Source organism: Protopterus annectens, chromosome 4.part1, assembly GCF_019279795.1.
Source record: "Protopterus annectens isolate FY-2018-M chromosome 4.part1, PAN1.0, whole genome shotgun sequence".
NCBI classification, from domain to species: domain Eukaryota; kingdom Metazoa; phylum Chordata; order Ceratodontiformes; family Protopteridae; genus Protopterus; species Protopterus annectens.
Window position 1 is genome coordinate 190,908,738 of NC_056734.1, and position 20,579 is coordinate 190,929,316.

The window sequence follows — 20,579 nt, forward strand, 5'->3', positions numbered from 1 at the left end:
CATCTTCTCATAGCCAGGGATTACACCATTCACATTTGCAACAAACTAGGTATTTCCATAAATTTCGCAAAATCCTCCTTGTCGCCTTGTCAATGTATAAACTTCATAGGCGCCGTGTTAAACACCACAGAAATGTCTGCAACATTACCACCTCAGAGAGTGACAGACATACGGCAGAATGTTCAGTTTCTGTTTCAGTCCAACAGAATTCAAGTCAAGTTAGTACTGAAAACATTAGGCCTCATGGCAGCGGCGATTCTCCTTCTCCCCTTAGCCCGCTTCCACATGTGAATTCTCCAGTGGATGCTTTTTTCTCAGTGGTCCTTTCAGCAGCTCCCAGTGACTCACAACATTTTGATAACCCCAACTTGCAAAAAACACCTCTCCTGGTGGATGGTCTCCCCTCAACTTCTTCAGGGAGACCCTTTGTTCTTCCCCATCCAGTTGCTACGATGACAACGGATGCCTCCCTGATCGGGGGGGGGGGGCACTATCAGGGCAGGACTGTCCAGGGCACATGGCAACAATTAGAATGCCACCTGCACATAAATGTCCTGGAGAGGAGAGCAGTGCTTTTATCGTTGCAAACCCTTCAGGACTCTCTTCCCACGGGGACTATAGCAGTTCAAACGGACAATATTTCTGTAGTGTGGTACATAAACAAGCAGGGCGGAACAAAGTCCTACCCTCTATGTTGAGAAGCACTCAGACTTTGGCAGTGGGCGATCTCCTCTCAACGGTTTCTGATAGCAATGCACATCCCCGGGAGGTCCAACGTCATAGCGGACAGACTGAGCAGAACAATTCTCATGCCTAACGAGTGGTCTCTAAATCAGGCGGTAGCAGAGAGAATTTTCCAGAAGTGGGGCCAGCCTTGCTGCGACCTTTTCGCAACACCTCAAAACAGCAAGTGCCTCGACTTCTTCACACTCTTCCCTCTACCAGGCCATCCCCCCAGAGATGCTCTTGTCCACGATTGGCCTCGGGGTCTTCTATACGCTTTTCCCCCTTTTCCGTTGATTCCGCAGTTAATTCAGAAAGCAACCGCATTGAGATCCAAAATGATCCTCATTGCTCCGTACTGGCCTCAACAAGTATGGTTTCCGTTCCTGCACCATTATCTACTGGAACAGCCCTGGCATCTGGAACCATTTCCAGACCTTTTGACCCATCTGATGGGCAAGCTGCACCAGTCTCTTCAGTCCCTCAACCTCACAGCTTGGTTGCTCCACTTCCAACCATAGCCAGGCTTCCCTTTATTTCTCTTCCTGTCCGTGATATCATTCTTGCCTCCCATAAGTCCAATACTAGGAAGACTTGTGCGAGTAAATGGAAGCTGCTTTCGCTCTGGGCAGAAGCTAGGTCCTTAGATCCTTTTAATGCACCAATTCATAAAGTTCTAGATTTTCTGGCGGAGCTTTTTCATTCAGGGTCGTCGTCGGCCACTATCAGAGTACAACTAGCGGCCATTGCCAATTTTCATGTAGGGCTCTCGGAAACCAATATTATGTCCCACAAACTCTGTAAAGCTTTCCTCAAGGGCATCTTCTTGCTCAGACCTCCCATTAAGGATCCTCCTCCACAATGGGATCTAAATTTCATGTTAACTTCATTAATTCTCCCTCCCTTTGAGCCTGCAGCTTCTTGTTCCCTCAAGCTTCTCTCTTGGAAAACTCTGTTTTTGGTGGCTATAACATCTGCCAGAAGGGTGTCGGAACTTCAGGCCTTGTCTGTCCGTCCCCCTTATTTGTTTTTTCATAAAGACAGGGTAGCTCTCAGAACGAATCCTTCCTTTCTACCAAAAGTTTCTTCTGAATCAAATCTGAACCACACTATTGACTTGCCTGTTTTCTTCCCAAACTATTCAAACAGGGGTGAACAGTAACTATATTCCTTGGATGTTCATCGTCAACTGCGGTATTATCTAGACAGGACAAAACAATTCAGAAAGTCAGAACAGCTCTTCCTCTCTTATGCTGAAGGAAAGAAAGGACTTCTAGTATCAAAGGTAACTCTTTCCAGATGGTTAGCATCCATCATTACCTTTGTCTACGAGTTGAGACACAAACAACTTCCTTCAAGACCTAAGGCTCATTCAGCCAGGGCACTATCAACCTCAACAGCCTTTCAAGCAAGGTTACCATTAGATGCCATTTGTGCAGCAGCTACATGGGCTTCTCAACATACTTTTATTACCCATTACAAACTTGATATAGCCTCCAGAAATAGAGCTGACTTTGGTTCCACCATACTCAGGAGTCTGTTCCGTTGAGCCACCCAGGACCAAGGTGCTAGGGACGCTGTCCCATCCAGCAAGAATGAAGGCGAGAATGACAACTTAGCATTAAGAAGTTATGTACCTACCATAACGTTCCATGTTAGTTGTCTTCTTCTCGCCTTCTTCTCAGGCCCCTCCCTCCTGCCCCCTAGCCTGGACAGACTTGAAGGTCTCTGAGTCCTTTTCTTTCATGATACATAGTTATTCAGGGTTACCCGTATCATGAGTGTTACCAGCAGGGAGACCGTATTTTATATAATGGCTTATTTTTTGGTAACAATAAAACTATACTATGTGTTAGCTGTCAACGAGATCTGGGGAGTTAGCGCATGGTATTGCGGGATATAGGGCTGCCTCGAGCCGGTAAAAATAGCTCTCTAGCTATAGTATAGGCCGAGTCAGCTCTGAACCCATCCAGCAAGAAAGAAGGCGAGAAGAAGACAACTAACATGGAACGTTATGGTAGGTACATAACTTTTTATTATTGTGGTTATATGTGCATTATATTTGAAGAACAGAGATTTGTGTAGCCAGAACTGCTATCTTATCTCCTCGATGGAAATACTAAGTGGGTTCCCTACACAGATAAGTATGACATCTTTAAAGGAGAGCTCTACCTTCCACTGTAGTTAATCTCATTTTATATATTTTTTCTTTCCATATAATACCATCTCTGTATTATCACCCAGAAACTCTTCAGTGTGTGTTGATTTTTTCACTTCCATTTTCTTCTCTCGTGCCACAGACCATGGTCACATTTCATAAAGGTTACATTGAGGTGTACATTCTGATTTAGGGACAGCCCTGTCATGGTGCTGCAACACGAAAACTTGTTGTCCCTTCAGATGAGCTAAATGCTAATGAGGCAGTTTGGTGAGAGGCATATGCTAATTAGTCATGTAATACCCCCCCCCAAAAAACTGCCTGCAGTAAAGCGTTTATGTAGCTACGTCAGAGAATCAGACTTGGATAAAATATGGGCACCACCGTAGAAGAACAAATAAAACGAACAGTATAACTTTATTCCGACAGACAATCGAATTCTCAGGTACCGGATAATTGCTTTTGGTATAAAGTTTTGCTGTTCGTTTTATTTGTTCTTCTATGGTGGTTTGCCCATATTTTATCCAGGTCTACTCCGTTTGTTTTTGGGCTTCCTTCAGTGGTGTTTACCTGCTATTTTTGTTTTATAAGTCAGAGAATCACTCAGCTGTGTTACTTACCTCAAGCAGTCAAGAGTGGATTTGCTAATGAACACAGCCAAAATGTTCATCCATTGTTGTATACGTGTGTGTGTGTGTGTCTGCATCTGCCTTGGAGGTTACAGTAGGGTTGTTAGTGAAGAGTTAGGTGAGTTGTGTGCACACAAGTGCATATGGGTGAATGGATGAGTGTGTCCGTGAATGCCATCAGGTGGGCAGGGGGCAATGTGTGCAGATGTGTGTGTGTGCGGATGTGTGTGGGGGAGTTGAGATATATGTTGTACTTCCACACATCCCTAGACTAATGAGCAAAGCCTGCAACATTTGGTCAGGAAGGTCTACTAGCCACCAGGGATAAACCCTACAGACATGGATCAGAGAGAACACCAGATACATCAGATACACCTAGAGATGTGGGTGAGGGGGAGTACTAGACACCAGAGATAACCCTACAGACATGGTCAGAGGGAACATCAGATACCATGGATACACCTAGAGATGTGGGTGAGGGGGAGCACTAGACACCAGGGACAACCTCTTGTATCATAATGGCACTTGAACATAGCAGGGATTGGGGGGATCGCCAGACAAAAGTATGACCTGTTGTGTCATAACAGTAACCATCTGAAATGTCCGGACTCACTAAAATGAGTCTTAAAACATGGAGACTGAATATCCGAAAGAACAGACTTAGTGTGTGTGTGTGTGTGTGTGTGTGTGTGTGTGTGTGTGTGTGTGTGTGTGTGTGTGTGTGTGTGTGTGTGTATGTATATATATATATATATATATATATATATATATATATATATATATATATACACACATATATATATATATATATATATATATATATATATATATATACATACATACACACACTAAGTCCAGTATGCCCATTCCCATAATATTCCGTTTTCTCTGAGGTATAGTGGTCTTGGCGTTAGTATGTATGCGTTTGGGAGGTGCAAGGAGGTTTGCCCCCTTCCAAAAAATAAGTTTAAAGGAGGAGAGTATTGTTAGAGATTTGCTGTTCTCTTTGATTTTTGGTCTTTTTTTTTTTTTTGACTTGCTTGCACTCTGGATCCTGCCATAATATCTCTCTGCACTTGCTCTTGCACATAAAGGAGATGGGAGGACACTAGATACCAGGGATACTCTATATTTGTTTACCACAACAGTACTTAATTAAAAATTAATAAATAAAATGTGGTGCAGGGAACCACTAGACACTAAGGACATTGTTAAGCTTGCCTTAAAGGCACTAATTCTGTTACAGCTGTGTCCCTCACCACCTCCCACAGAGGATATTAGTCCTCTGTGCCACCACTAGGCACCAGGGCTACCATATAAAACAAAAAACAAACAGACAAGGGTTAACAAAACAAAAATGTCACAGCTACAAAGTTGGGGGGGGGGGGGTTAAAGGATTCAAAACCTTTTCCCTTGCCAAAGTAAATCTCAGCACTAACACAGTGGACTAATTGATAAAATAGTGCAGCAGTCATTGTTTTAAGCTTGTATGAGGATCTTGGGCATTATTTCATGCCTGTAACAGTTTGTAATGTATGCGGGGGGGGGGGGGGGATAGTGCAGCACAAGAAAGAATAAAATCAAGTCAGAATAGAAGACCAGATTTTAATTGTTTCCTACAAACTGAGAAAGTTGCTAGTCTAACAGCTTTTGCAAGAACATGAAGTGTGAAACGCTGTCTGGCATTAATGGCTGACTGAAATCATCCATGATTTACAAGGGCAGTAAAAAGGAGACATCAGTGACATTATTACAGTACTTACCTGCACTCACTGTAGTTAACAGCGATTCAGAGACATACAAATTAACCAATTAGATGCAATCAAGAAAGATGACCTTATATGTCACTGACAAAGTACCATGTTTGGGAAATACAGCTTTTTTTATAGCATCCTTAATGTGAGCATTGAGGTTCTTTTTGAGTCCCTGGGCTTGAAAGTCCTTTCCATATTTTTTGGCCTGTTCACTTCTCAAATTGTTTCAGCCTACGTGACCTTGGCTAGACATGCTTTTCTGTAAAGTTCTTGAAATTAGTCATTGCCCAGAGTTTTGTATTATAAGACCGTCTTGCAGAGATCAGCACACATTAGCACCTAAAATGATTGTTTTTTCAAACATTTTTTCCATAAATCTTTGTAAATCTTCATGTGAAGAACAGAGATAATTAATTAGTTTGCAACACTACATGCACAAACTGGCAACTGCTCTCATTTTTGTCCAGTGAACTGTCGCTTTTATGAATTGCTTGAGGACAGTCTGAAAAAGATGAGATGAATACTGCAAGGCTTTACCCTCTTCTAGAATTGACAGTATTCTGTTATAGAAAAATACTGAGGCTGTTCCACTGACCTGACAAGTGTGACACTAGAAGAAGTGTATCTCGGAAGATCCAGTGTAGGTTTGACAGTTTCAGAAAACCTGGCTGTTTTAGGTGTCATGTTGTAATGCGTTTTTAAATGTCTAGAGCAATTTGTAGTAAGCACAATTTAGGATAATGTAGTGGAAAAAAGAAAACTGGCACAACATCCATAGGTTTTAAAGTCACCAACAGTGGATATAAAAAGTGTACACACCCCTGTTAAAATGCCAGGTTTTTGTGATATAAAAAAATGAGAACACAATAAATCATTTCAAAAATTTTCCAACCTTTAATGTGACCTATAACCTGTACAATTCAATTGAAAAACAAATCTGTTATGGGAAAAATATAAAAAAATAACAAAAATGTACATTAAACTGGTTGCATAAGTGTGCACACCCTTAAACTAATACTTTGTTGAAGTACCTTTTGATTTAATGACAGCATTCCATCTTCTTGTGTACACACCTGCCATCAATTAAAGAGACTGATTAACCCCAAATAAAGTTCAGTTTTGTTTGTTTTTCAATTGAATTGTACAGGTTATAGGTCACATTAAAGGTGGGAAAAGTTTTGAAATGATTTATTTTTTTATATCACAAAAACCTGGCATTTTAACAGGGGTGTGTACACTTTTTATATTCACTGTAGGTAGTGCACTGTCAGTATATTTAAATGAAGATCATTTATGTTTATGAAGTAACAGTACTGCTTTGTGGCTCTAAGGCATCTCATTCTGTCTGGAAGCAAACTGTTTTGAATACTATCAGCTGGTGTCAGAAGAGGTTGACAGCCATGTTTGGCTGTTTTTCGTTATTCACAAGGGCACAGTTCAAGCAGTGTAGTCCAGTGAGCAAGATATGTTTAGGGTGTTATGACTTTTAAATGGCCAGTATGATGAAACAGAATAATAGTCACTGAGAATATTCACTATCACTGAAGCCCATAAAACCAAATTGTACGGCACTGTAGAGGAACCAGCAACATGACTTTGATAAACTTCCAAACTTTAATTAATAAAATAACTAAAACAAACTGATAATCATTAACACTTTGACTTGCTTACTGCATTTTCATCCGTGCAAGGACGTCAGATGACCCAACAGCAGGAAAATGAAGTTTTTATATTCTCAAAGCCCTAATCAATCAATTAATTATCCAATTTAGTTTTAAACAAACAGGCATCCTATTAAACTAAATACTATATAGAACAAATTATTACAAGACCATCATAAATGCAACCAATAAATTCCCCTATGTTTTCTATAAAAAACTTCAAAATGAAACTTGTAAAAACTTGATCAGTTTGTTTTAGTTATTTTATTCATTTAATAAAAGTTTGGAAGTTTGTTGAGGTCATGTTGCTGGTTCCTCTAAAGTGCCATACTATGTGGTTTTATTGGTTTCTGCACTTTGGTGTTGGTGTTTTCAGTGCTGTTCTTCCTTCAGCCCATTATTGTGTTTTTTGATCATTGAAGCCCACTTACATTTGTGTGGAATATTGTGCAGGATAACTTCAAACAGCACATATGTGCCTTTTCCTTATTTAGGTATGGTTGGTTCCATAGCAATCTGATTGGATTAAACTGGGAGATAACTCTGCTCAGCTAAGAGTTAGGGTGGGGAGTCTTTACAACTGAGGTTGAAAACATTTCTAACACAGTTAAAACTCACTACACCCATTCCAGCTACTAACCCAATGTGTATTCTTTCTTCCCTGTAACACCACTTTCACCTATCTTCCACAGTGGTGTCCAATCTTTTCTTTCTCTGCACTACAGTTCTAATTCCTATGACTGTTGCCTCCATCTTTCATATCTCTGCCTTGTCTTTCTTCTCTACTCTTTTCTATCCCCTCATCCTTCTTGGCTGACCCCAGTTCATTTCCTTCACTGTCCAACTTTTTTTTTATTCTTTAGTCGTATGTTTTCTTAATTTGGTTTCCCCAGCTGGGTTGTGGTCCATTTTGTAGTAGAGTCTGGGGGTTATTTCTGGTTGAATGACTTAGAGTTATCAGCAGGCAAATGAAAACCACAATAACCAATTCAGTACTACAACCTGAAATTCATTAGCATATTGTAGACAGTTATCTTCACTAACTGTCACATTAGTTTCAACAACTGTGCGTTATCACACATCTACATCCTCTTTTTTTGTCTGTGCTATCAAGCTAATAGCCAATCCTAAATCAAGCCATTTCTATCTTGACTTCATATGGCCTAGTCCTACTCAGAAATATCCTACCCTTGTTTTTCATTGCAAAAGGATGTTCCTAGACCCAATCACATTTGTCTTCTTCACAGCACACTGGTCTCCATCACAACCTGCCTCCTTCCTTCCCATATCATCAGCTCTGTTTTAATCCCTGTCAATACCTGTCAGTCCATCCAGATCTGCCAACACAACTGTTTCTTCAAAAATGTTCCATGCCAACTGCCTATCATTAATTACCTTAGTTAGACCCAAGAGCCACAGAGTGTATATCTTACCATCATTTCACTCTCCCCTTGTCTTTATCTCTCCCTTTGTATTCCATCATTTATACCTTATTTTTGATTCAGATACTTCTGCTTGTTCTTAAATAATTCTCCCTTTATAGCTTGACATTTCTGCTCTCTGTACTTTTCATTTTTCTTAATGGAATGCCACCACTTTACTATGCATGTCCCTCCCTTTTTCTTGTTGATGTTAGGCATACAACATCTAGATTGTCTGCAACTCTGTCTTACTTCAGCTATCTTGAAACTGGCTTTTACTTGTTCCATTTTCTTACCTTTATTAATCTATCCAGCTACTTTCTAATCTGCTTAGATTAACAAGAGTTGTAATGGTATCAAGCAGGGCAGGGTGAGCCACAGTTGTCTTCTCCCAGAAACAGCCCACATTTTATCCTATGACATACCTTCACACTTTGAGACCAGCATATGAATATAATCTCATTAACATGTTTTGTGTCTGCCCAGTGGTTACAAGGCTTCCTCAAAAAGTTCCTGTCTGCCTCTGCTGGCTCTTCTCAATGCAGAGGAGCTGCATTTGTATGCCATGAGCCTTCTTGACTGCTGAGCTTGTCACTCTGTCACAGAGACTTAACCATGATGCCCTGCAAAGGAGCCTTATTTTGTCTGCTTCTGTGTATTATCATGAAATCGTTACCCAAAGTTCATAACCATAGGTGACAATGAGAGCATAAACTGACCAGTAAATTAAAAACTTCATCCTTTGTACTGTCTTATAATTATTTGAAATTAACCACACCTGTATTCTTTCTATTGTGCAACCAATAATAGCCAACAGCATGGCCAATAGAGGGAAATAACAGACTGCCCAGGAGTGTTGTGAGACCTGATGCCTCTGGGGTGGGGGCCTCCCCACCCCTGGAAGGTCCATTATTTCAATGTAATGTCCACCTGGAGGATATTCATGTGCTTAGAAAATGAGCTATCTGTTAAATGGTTTTGTAGTTGTTTTGTTATTACTGTATACTTTTTTACTGTAGTTTTGTTGTAAAATTATTTCCTCTGCCTAATGTTTCAAAATTGATGTAGAATATGTAGTTACTGCTGAAGTGTTTCATATCCAAAAAGTTGGGTACGTATTTAGTAATGTCCACACACACACACACACACACACACACACACACACACACACACACTCACTCACTCACTTTACATATATGCAAAGAGACAGATGCAGAGCCCGAGATATGCAGTATATCTCACATATACATAAACTCAAGTGTACAAGTAAATACACATGCAAGGAAAGTTTCACACACACACACACACACACACACACACACACACACACACACACGATTGTGAACAGATCAGTTGTCTGATTGTAATCTAATGTATTGGTTTATGCAGTAATGTGTTTCAGGTCACTGCTATCAGACAAAATGGAAACTCTTACTGTTACACATCCACCTACACACATCCTTGTAGGTTTATAGGTTAATTGTGTATATTAGGCTAATGACCACTGGGACCTTTATAAGCCTAGCCAAGCATCCCCAATGTATTCCTCAAGTTTATGTGCTAGCCTTTGCAAGTCTAGCCAAACTTCCCAAATGTATCCTGCAAGTTGATGTACCTTAGAGGTTATTTTATTGGGTTTATGTAAGCTAGGGCAAGATTTACAGACTGCTTCTGTCCATTAGAGATGTAGGTGCTAGACCTAAGGTATATTTCCTATTTCCCATCCACTGGTCTTATTTTTTGTTGAATAGTGTTAACAGTTTAGCAAAGAGCTCTGCTTCACATGGATGGGAATCCTGTTCCAGAGGAGGAGAATTCTCTGTGAAACATGTCTGTCTCTCCAAAATGCCCTATCAGTGTTGCAAGCAAAGTTTAAATCCCTAGATCAAATTATTCTGATGCTATTTGTTTTGGGAATGTACAAGACATCCATCAGAGTGGGATCCAGGGATGCCTTTTCATACCAGGAATTGATTGCATCTCAACTGTCTGTGGGAAAAGAGTATAAAGATAGGCTTCAAAGCATGCTGTTTAAGCCATGTATTCTTTTTGTGAGGACCCTCTGTGGACATTCCACTTGTTTAATGTGACTGGCCAGGTTACATACCTAATGGGGCACTGTACTCAATGATTGACCTGATGAGAGGTGAATAGAGTGGAACAATGACTTTCTTCAACCTAGATGCCTTGTGCTAGCTTATAAGTTGAGCAACGCAGAATGATTTTCTTACGACCTCAGGCACTTGTTCAAAAGCCAGGTTATTCTCTACATGCTTCCCAAATTCCTGACTACTGGTTCTACTGTTAGAGGTGTTGTATCAATGATGAGGTAATTTCCTAGTGTGGCTGACTTCCTAAAGGGTACAATTATGCATTTCTTGTTATTGAGTTTTAAGCCATAGCTTTGACACCAGCCATTTGTCTGTGTTAGTCCTTCCTACAAGATGTTAGTGTCTTGGGGAGGGTAGATTCTTTGACTGCTCCTATTTTGCAGTCATCTGCAAACTTGGTCAGCCAGAAATTCTTGATACTGGCCTAGACGTCTGCGAAGTAGATGCCAAAAAGGAGTGGACCCAGCACAAGGTCCTGAGGGACTCCTCTAGTAATTGGCTTTATTGTGGAGGTGATCTCCCTATCCTATTTTCCTGAGTCCCGTATAACATAGGGGTTTATACCTATATTCGTAAGTTTGTTTACAATGCCTGAGTGGGATATTGTGTCTTCAGGTCAAGATAAGTAGTATGCACCATTTCCCTCATCCATTGCTTGGTGACTTTCTCAAAGAAGTCCACAAGGTTGAGTGGGCATGATCTGCCCGTGATGAAACAAACTGGGTTACAGTCAATATTTCAAGGTTTTCTATGTCCTTAATCATTTCCATGATAATTCTTTCCATGGCTTTGTATACAAGACTGGTCAGACTTATGGGCCTGTTGATGGCCCACCCATGTGTAGAGGGATGATCATTGCAGTTCTTTATTAACAAGGCACAAAGCCTGTCTGGAGGCTATAATTAAACAAGGATTTCAGGCTATTTAGGAGGCATCCTAAGATGATATTAGGGTCCATCAGTGCAGTATTTTTAGCCTTAGAAGGCACATCTAGGACCTGTTGACCTAGTGATATTGGCAGAGGGGGCAGAATATGTTTGATGGTATTTCTTGAGGGACCGCTGGAAGGGGGGGTACAATTCGAGCTAAATTTGTTGGCCATCTGATTTGCTGCATTTTCTGGCTCCATGTAGGTGGCTCCATTTACAGTCAGTTCTGCATATTGATACGTGCTGCTTTTGAGGTTTTCAGACATAGGTAAAGAAAGCCTTGTGGAGGTTTCTGGTGCTGGAGTAACTCAAGCTGTTTACAGATTTCTTTTTTTTCTCTGTCACCAACCACTATGTTGTAAGACCTGTGGTTGGTGATGGAAAGCGGGATGGAAGGTCCTTGCATTAGTTCTGTTTTTTTTTTTTTTTTTTATTAACTCCCACTCAATAATTACAAAATTTTAGTCCTATTTAGTGAGATTACTCAGTATGACATATTCATGCCAGTTCAATAAGAAGTCGCATACTTCCTTTTATCAGCCTCTCATTGTATATTACTACCCTGTTGAGGAGTTTTTTCAGATTCTACCCATTTTAAAATAGGGAATATCTGCATCCATAATCTTATTACTGTTAGGAAATAACCATACCCATTAAATATATGCAGTATTATTATTATTATTTTGTATTCTTTTTGTACTGCCGTAGAAAATAACCACAACAGTAGTCTCAACTTGCATTCCCCCATTTTAGTAGATGTCAAACTGCACCACTGCTATTTTATACAGTGTAGAGTTAGAGGTAGGAAGGGTAGACCCAGTTACCAGCTGTTCATGACAAATCAAAGGAACAGTAGCTTCTTAGGTTTCCCTCCCTGGTTTGAAAATAAAACCCTCATACCCTGAATACCAGTTAAGAATGTCTCCTTATCTTGTAGTGATAGTTCCCCCAGTGACTTTATGCAAGAAGACACCAGAAGCAATTCACAGAAATAAAATTTGTATTAACTCAGTGCTTTCTAGTCAGTCTTTGTTTCACATGCAGATTCAACTCTTCTTTTAAGTACAAAATACAGCACATTAAATAACAGACAGGCATGCAGCAGTTGCTTTTCTCTGATCCCAGCTTACCTCAGTTAATTGCAGTATTATTCCAGGTTCCAAAACTACTGCTGTTACTTGTTCTCCTTGAACTAGGTGAAGTGGTGGCATTTGAGTTTTCTATTACACCTGTATGGCTTGAAGGAATAACTGTGAATTCACTAGCTGGTTTAATCTTGGAGGTCAATGCTTCCAGGTGAAGGATTGTTTAGGAGAAATATTATGAAGAAATTGGCAGCCAAACTGAAAAATCTTATACATGTGTTTGTGAAAAGTGGAATTGATTGTCGCAGCAGTGCATCAGAAGTTAACATTAACAGTGTAATATAAATGCATTTAAGAAAATCTCATCAAAAATTCTGCTTTAGTCAGATATAAGTATGGGCTTTATTATATATCTGTTGTGTGTGTGTCTGAGTTTGCTTGTATGTCTGCACTTTGTCAGTGTACCACTATGTATGTGTGCGTGTCAGGATAGTCAGTGTCAGTGATTTCATATGCACAGTATTAATATCCATTGTCTCTAAATATAAACAATTGTGAAAAACGATTTACTTCTAAAATGATTTGTTGTGTTAAGGCATTAAAATTACAAGTTGCATTAGCCCATTACATCAAAGGGAGCCAAGTACATAACCCTTGATGAAAGGAAGGGTAAGTTTCCCCACACCACTGTGTAGGCATTGCCTTACATATTTCCTTTAACACTTTTGATTTAAACCTGATCAGTGGACCATGTCATCTCTGTGTGTATTTCATTTAAAAGTGACTTGATAATTCAAATGTAATGTCTGCACCCAAAAAGTGTTTTGCTTTTTTCATTACTGTCATGCATGCATCATATCGTAGAACAGTGCTACAGTTTGCATCATGATTTTTTATTACAGCAACAAGTTACATTAATAAGGTTCCCAGGAAGACCCAGAAAAGGGTCCAGTAGGATCAGAGCTCTAACCTGGTAGACAAAAATAAATAAAAACATAGTCTGTAATTTTATTTATTTAGTTATTTATTAATAAGGTTCCCAGGAAGACCCAGAAAAGGGTCCAGTAGGATCAGAGGTCTAACCTGGTAGACAAAAAATAAATAAAAACATAGTCTGTAATTTTATTTATTTAGTTATTTATTACTGTTATCATCATTATTAGTGTACATCCGCAGTGGTGCAGCGGTAGCGTTGTTGTCTCACAGCAAGAGGTTCTCCCGTTAGATTCTCGGCTGAAGTGTGGGGAGTGCCTTCTGTGTGGAGTCTGCATGTCCTCCCCGCGGTTGGGTGGGCGTTCGAAAGACATGCGTAAATGGGCGTGCCTTAGTTGAAGGTTGAACTTCGACCTGGCATCTCAGTGTTTGTGAAAATCTACTGCCAATCATTAGCGGACCGGAGTTCTGCTGTGGCGACCCCTAACCAGAAAAAGCCGAAAGACAACATCATCATTATTAGCACTACTACTATATCGTACTAAAAGTACTTGACAATTGTTGATGCATACTACTATCCCCTGAAATTTGCAGAATTATGAGCTAAAATGTTTCCAGCAAGTTTTTTTTTTCTGTTACTAATACTGAGTGTTTTCTGTTCATCAGCTACTGCAAGAAGCAGTGAGAAACAGGCCTTGATGTCTGAACTGAAGATCATGAGTCATCTGGGACCTCATCTTAATATCGTCAACTTACTAGGAGCCTGTACCAAAGGAGGTATGAATGTCAGTTCCCTAAACTTAGAGTCTTTTTAATGGTCTACATTCAAAACATCCATGCTCCTTCTGTATTGAGATAGTCTTATGTTATAATATTATTGGAAACAGTATTTAAAATTGCATCTCATTTGCTAGCCTGTAGAGTGTATCAGTTGCAGTAATGTATACATTGCAAGATTAATGATTCAACAGGTAGCCCACAAGTAGCCCACTCACCCAGAAGGTTATGAGTTGTTTGCTTCACACCACATAGATGAGTGTGTCATCCTTTGGATGAGATGTTAAAACGAGGTCCCTTCTGCCTGTACTATTGGTAGCTCAGGTGGATGCAAAAGATTCTACAGAACCTGTTGAAAAGTGTAAGGGTCCTTTATTTATATACAAAAATAACTCTTGCAGCATACTTACAAATATTTACAAATGTGCAAATATATAGATAAAAAAGTCTATTTACACATATTTGTAATTTCTTTTGCAGTCGTACTAAATTTTCATTCTTATTAGGCCCCCACTCCTTTTTCCATAACCACCATCTGATTTTCCTCAATATTGTTGCTAAAATGCACTTGCCATCAAACATAATTTCATTTATTCTTTAATCCCATATAACTCATATAATATAAAATAGCTTGTTTTATCTATTCTTTTAACATATTCTTTACTTATTTTCTTATAATATCTATATTGACTCATATCCATGTTTATTTTACACACTTCTTTTATATCTTCAAAAAAGTTTTCTTTACATAGTTTTCCTTATAAATTTTTTACCCGATTACATTTCAAAAATACATGTTCTGCAGTTTTCCTCTTGATAATGTAAACATTTTCTATTACCTTTATTTTTTATATGGCATATTTCCTTTTACTGACAATTCTATTACCAGTCTCCACAAAAAAATGTTTACATTCTACTTTCTGATTACACCATTTGCTTATTTTTGCAGCTTTCGTTTTTTGATCTGTTACATTTTCCAGCAGTTTTATATAGTAATGATTTATCATTAATTCTTATGCCATATTTTTCTATTTTTTCTATATCAATTTTTATTTTCCACAAAAATATTTTCTTGTTAACATTTTATTTCATCATTTATACACACTTTTTTCTTTTTTACCATACCCCAAAATGTATCATACCTATATTTATACAGTTTTACCTCTAATCTGTCATCTTTTTCATTTGCCAACCTTCACACTTTGTACAAGATTAATGAAGCAGCATACACTACTGGGTTAATTAACCCTAAACCTCCTTCCTCTTTATTTACATACAAAACTCCTCTTTTTACTGTGTTTAATCTAGAACCCCATATGAATGTAAATAAAATATTTGCAATAATTCCTTTTCAAATACTGTTGGCAGCATAAATACACTTGATAAGCATGCTATTTCCCCATCAGTGCTGAATTTATCAAATAAGCCTTTCTTCTGAATGATATATATCTTCTCCAGAAAAGACTGGATCATTTTATTTCTATTGATTTTTTTTCCTATTGCACTCTACTTAATACTTTATTCCCAAATGTTTTACCTAACACAAAAATGTCATTCATTGTAAAATAATACACCCTATTTGTACTACATCACCTAAACCTTTACTTTTCTCTTTAAAGCCATCCCTATCATTTCTAGATGCTCATTGTGCAAATTAGTACTTTATCCAATTTTTTTTTAATATAATGTTATCAGCATATGTTAACAGAACTGAAATTCTTAACCCTTCAGGTGTTTTTATACCTCACTTCTTTCACTTTGTGATTTATTTCACACACTGTCATATTCTTAACTAATGCAAAGAGCATGTAACTTATTGGACATCTGTCTATTACACCACTCTTCATCTGTACCTCTTGGCCTAACCAGACATTTACCAGTATTTTTACTTTATTATTACAATTTTTTGACTTTTTCACTTATCTGATGGTAATAATGAAAGAATATAATATTTCATGTCCAGTTATATGTCTTATTAAGGTCTCCTGTTATGATTTTCGCATTTTCTTTTCTGTTCATGATATCATCTACAGTTTCTCTAATTATCATTAATAATTCTTAACCACCCATCCCATTTATACTATATATATATACTATTTACCATAATATTCTCCATTTTAGTTTCAAATCTCTTTTGTATTATTTTCATAAAGATCTTATAATCATTATTTAATACTGTCTCCATTTTTTTAAATTGTCTTCTATCTTCCTTCTTTCATACAAATTTAAGTATTCCATTACATAATTCTTTATCCATAAACCGTCATTTAACCATTCGTTCAAAACCTTTAATTTTTTTTTGCCAGTCCCTTAATTTTTTTATATATTTCATACCCCATTCCATATGGTCTTGCAGCTGAATCTAAATGTACTTGTCCTAGTACTTTATCTAGCTCATTTATCTACTTTTCTAACTCTTTAATCTCTTTTTTGTTAACTTTTTTACTTTCCATGTTTTCCTTGCCTTCTTTTGTCTTTAAACATTTCTTATACATGTTGTTATACATGTACTACACTATTCATAATATTTTCCTGAGTTCTTTCTATTCCTCTTTTTGCATTTTTTGTTTCTGTCATTAATTACCCTCTTCTTTTACTGATCTGCTTAAGTAGCTCAGTACTACTACTCTTTTTTTTTCCTCATGAAAATATCTTTTCTTATTTAACAATTATATTTTTTCTTGATTTCTTTCATTTGATTATTTTTTTTGTTAAAGTACTGTTTATCATTGTTATAATCTTCCAATGCATCATTGTATGTTCTTTTATATTTTCCTTCTCTGCTTTTCACACCATATTGCTACTTTAAAAAACATTTTTATATTTTTCCTTAAATATCATCCACCACAATGACCAATTTTTATGAAATGTTCTCATAGTAATGATATTTCCATAACCGTTACTAATCTCTTTCCTTCTTCATTTCATGACTTCTCATTTATCCTTTTTCTTCTATATGTCTATTTTTATATACATATTATAACTTCTAACATTTTTCTTATATCATTTCCTTTCTTTTCATGGTTGCCTCTTAAATTACAATTAATTCATATTTATCACTGCATAGTCTAAATCTGATGAAATAAGCTTTCCCTTTCTTTACAATTAGTATAAGCATATAATATTATAATTCTGTATACTTGGTCTTTCCATTTTAAATGTACGATGGTTAATCTTCCTATTTTTACTAAAATTACATCTAATATCATTACTGTATTTCTACAGAATATGGCTATTCCAGAACATCTCTCATTTTCCAAATTCTAGATTATCTTTCCTCCACATAGTTTTTGTGCTTGTAGTCTCTCTCTGTTGGAAATTGTGCATTTTCTAATGTAATTACATCTTTGTCACGTGTATTACACTACTACAAAATCCCTATTCTTTTTACTGTATTCTTAATACTATTCACATTTACAGAAAAGACTGTAAAATTATCTTTCGTTTTTCCTTAGAGTCATGGTTTCATACGTTCATAGCTAATTACTAGGCTAACTTTCTTAATAGGCCATTCTCCGCCTATCCAGTTTTCCTTCCAAAGGTGACACTCAAACACTGTACCTTGTGCCTGTGAGTCAAACACCTTAACCATCATACCAGCACCCAATCATTAGCTGTATATATTACTTTTCATCAATTTCCTTTTTCTTTTGTACTTATCCATTTAAAATTTCTTTTTACTTTTACCCTTTTTACCAATAGAATTCTTTTTTCAATATTATACTACCTCCCAATTTATGTCTTCAGCATTGCTTGTTGCAGAACCTTCTTCTGTGTCCTTTCTATTTTTTTCTCATCTAATTTTTCTACTACTTCTAAAATTTATTGTCTTTGTTCATTTTCTTCTCTTTCTTGCTCTTATTTTCATTTTTGCAATCCATCCAGAAATGCCCAGTTTTGTTACATTTTTAATATTTCAATTCACATTTTTGCATCATAATGCATTTCTCCACAGATATAACATTTTATTTTGTCAGAGTTCCTTATCAAATGTCCTTCTTTCCTCCGAAAACATTTTTGGGTTGTCCTTAGTATTTTATGACACCCCTATTGCCCTTCACATTTGTCATGCTTGGTATATGTATAACTTTTCCCTTTGTATTTTTAACAGATTGTTATAGTCCCAGCCATTTGCTATAAACTTTTGCAATGTCCAGTATTTCTTTACATAAAGTTTTCAAATGTTCTTTCAAATTATGTATTTTTACCTCTGTTTGAAATTGTACATGGTCTTTCTTTTTTTGCTTCCCTGTTAAATGCTTTTATCACATAAAGATTCCGTGGTTCACAGTCTTCCATTTTTTCATATTCTGCAAGAAAATTATTTTCCATTGAAATAACAGTGTCAAATATAATGTTACAAAATGTCTCTTTGTTATTAAGAATAAATGTTTTTACTTCATTTATTTATTTATTTATGCATTGACATTTGTTAACTGGGTTAGTCCACCTGGGCCAGGAGCCCGTTTTCAGTGGACACCCGAGGAGAAAGCTCCAGTTACAGACAGCTCACAGCAAATAAAAATTCACACTCCAGGATAGTACAATTAAAACTACAGAACATCAAGAAAAATATTGTAAGTTACATGCACATCATAACAAACAAGTAGCCATGTACAATATATACAGAATACAGCAAGTTGGACTGTCAGTAATAAGCGGTCTGGTTGACCAAGATAAACCCCAAGAAGGATAGCTAGTGATGGGGAGAGACTAGTTCATATACATGTTGATACATGTTTAGATATTGTGAGAGTGAAATACAAGAGTGTGCTGGAGTTAGGTGGGGGTCCTGACAGGGGCAGGTCTTGGTGTTAAGTAAATGAAGTTTAAGTTCTTTTTTTAAAGAGTAATGGTTGAGTAATGGAAATTAATGTGTAGGGATTTTATTCCAAGCAAGAGTTTTTTTTTTGGGGGGGGGGTTAGGATGAGTAGATTGTTGGACAGCCAGTTTTCAATGGTTAGAAACTTGTCTTGGGTTAGAGTACGGAGTTCAGAGATATTACTGGAGAAAGAGATGAGATTCGTCTGCATATTGAGTTAGAGCAGATTGTTTGCAGGCTGTGTGAAGTTCATTAGTGAAGATGTTAAACAGGAAGGGGACCTAAGATGGAACCTTGGGGAACACCTCATGGAACTGGAATGGAGGGTGAGCAGGAAGACAGCTTCTGACAAATTGTTGCCTGTAAGAGAGGTAGTTAGAGCAAGGTCAGGGAGGTAGCAGATAGACTGAGATTAGCTAGTTTAGATGGGAGGAAGAGGTGAGATATGGTGTTGAAAGCTTTGGAGAGGTCAAGGAAGAGACAGGATATGAGTTGGTTATTGTCACGGGCTTCAGCAACAGTGTGAGTAAAAGATAGGAGGGCAGTGGCTATACTATGGTTTGGCTGGAAACCATGTTGAGTGGGAGAAATAAGGTTTTCTTGGAGGAGGAAGTTGAGAAGAAGTGCATGTATGTATTTTCAAGTATTTCAGAGAGAGGGGGAAAGGGTGGTGATAGGTCTATATTTAGATGGGTCAGTAGAGTTCCCCCCTTTGTGCAAGGGGATGATGAAGAATTTCCAAATGGAAGGCACTGCAGCTTCTTGAATGGATCTATTATACAGGATAGGCTATGGATTCAGCAGCTAGTTTGAGGAAGATAGGAGGGCGATCATCTGTGAAGGGAGAGTAGGGTTTAAGCTTCAGTAGAAGTGACAATGTAGAAAGTAGGTACAGGTTGAAAGGAGAAGAGTTTTTTTTGAGCGGGGTAGAACAGGTGGGGGGAGTAGATATGTTTGAATGTAGGTAGGATGAGTTTTTGAACAGTGTCAGTGAAGATTTTATTGAGGAGTGTAGCAGTTTCAAGAGGAGTATTATTTGGGAAGGAGAGGGGATGGAAGGACAACCTGGACAGAGGATTTTAAGGGTAGACCAGAATTTACATGGGTTGGATTTGCAGTTGATTTGGGGAGAGTTGTAGTAGGACTTTATTGGATTGTTTTCTGACAAGATTTCACAGTTCTTTATAATTTTGTAGCAGGGGTAATTCTTTTGTTTTAACCCAGACTTTCCAAGCACTATCTCATTTGCACATAAGATACCTAGTATCCTTAGAAAGCTAAGGAGTATAATTACATTTAATTCTAATTTTCCTGGAGGTGGCAAGGGAGTTGAGAGTGTCTAAGAAAATGCTATTAAATTTAATCACTGCATTATCAAGGGGAATCTGCCTGAGGATAACAGTCAGTACTAGACAGCATGGAGTTAAATTGGGTGATGATAAAGTTAGTGAGTTTTCGATAGTCTCTATAAAAGTGAGATTTGGGTAGTTGAGCAGAGTGCCTTAGGATGGGGGTAGGAAGATAGTCGCATAAGGAGTCATGGCAGGATAGTTGGGTTGTGGTAGAGGTTGGAGA

The 20,579-nt window shown here is 37.7% G+C and overlaps 1 protein-coding gene across 1 annotated transcript in view; it reads left to right on the forward strand.

The window, feature by feature from the left end:
* PDGFRB (platelet derived growth factor receptor beta) overlaps positions 1 to 20,579 on the forward strand; it is a 743,049-nt gene that overhangs the window by 419,492 nt on the left and 302,978 nt on the right. Inside the window, exon 13 of the mRNA XM_044070754.1 lies at positions 14,071 to 14,181. Within this exon, the coding sequence (XP_043926689.1) occupies positions 14,071 to 14,181 (111 nt within the window). The remainder of the gene's footprint in view (positions 1 to 14,070; positions 14,182 to 20,579) is intronic.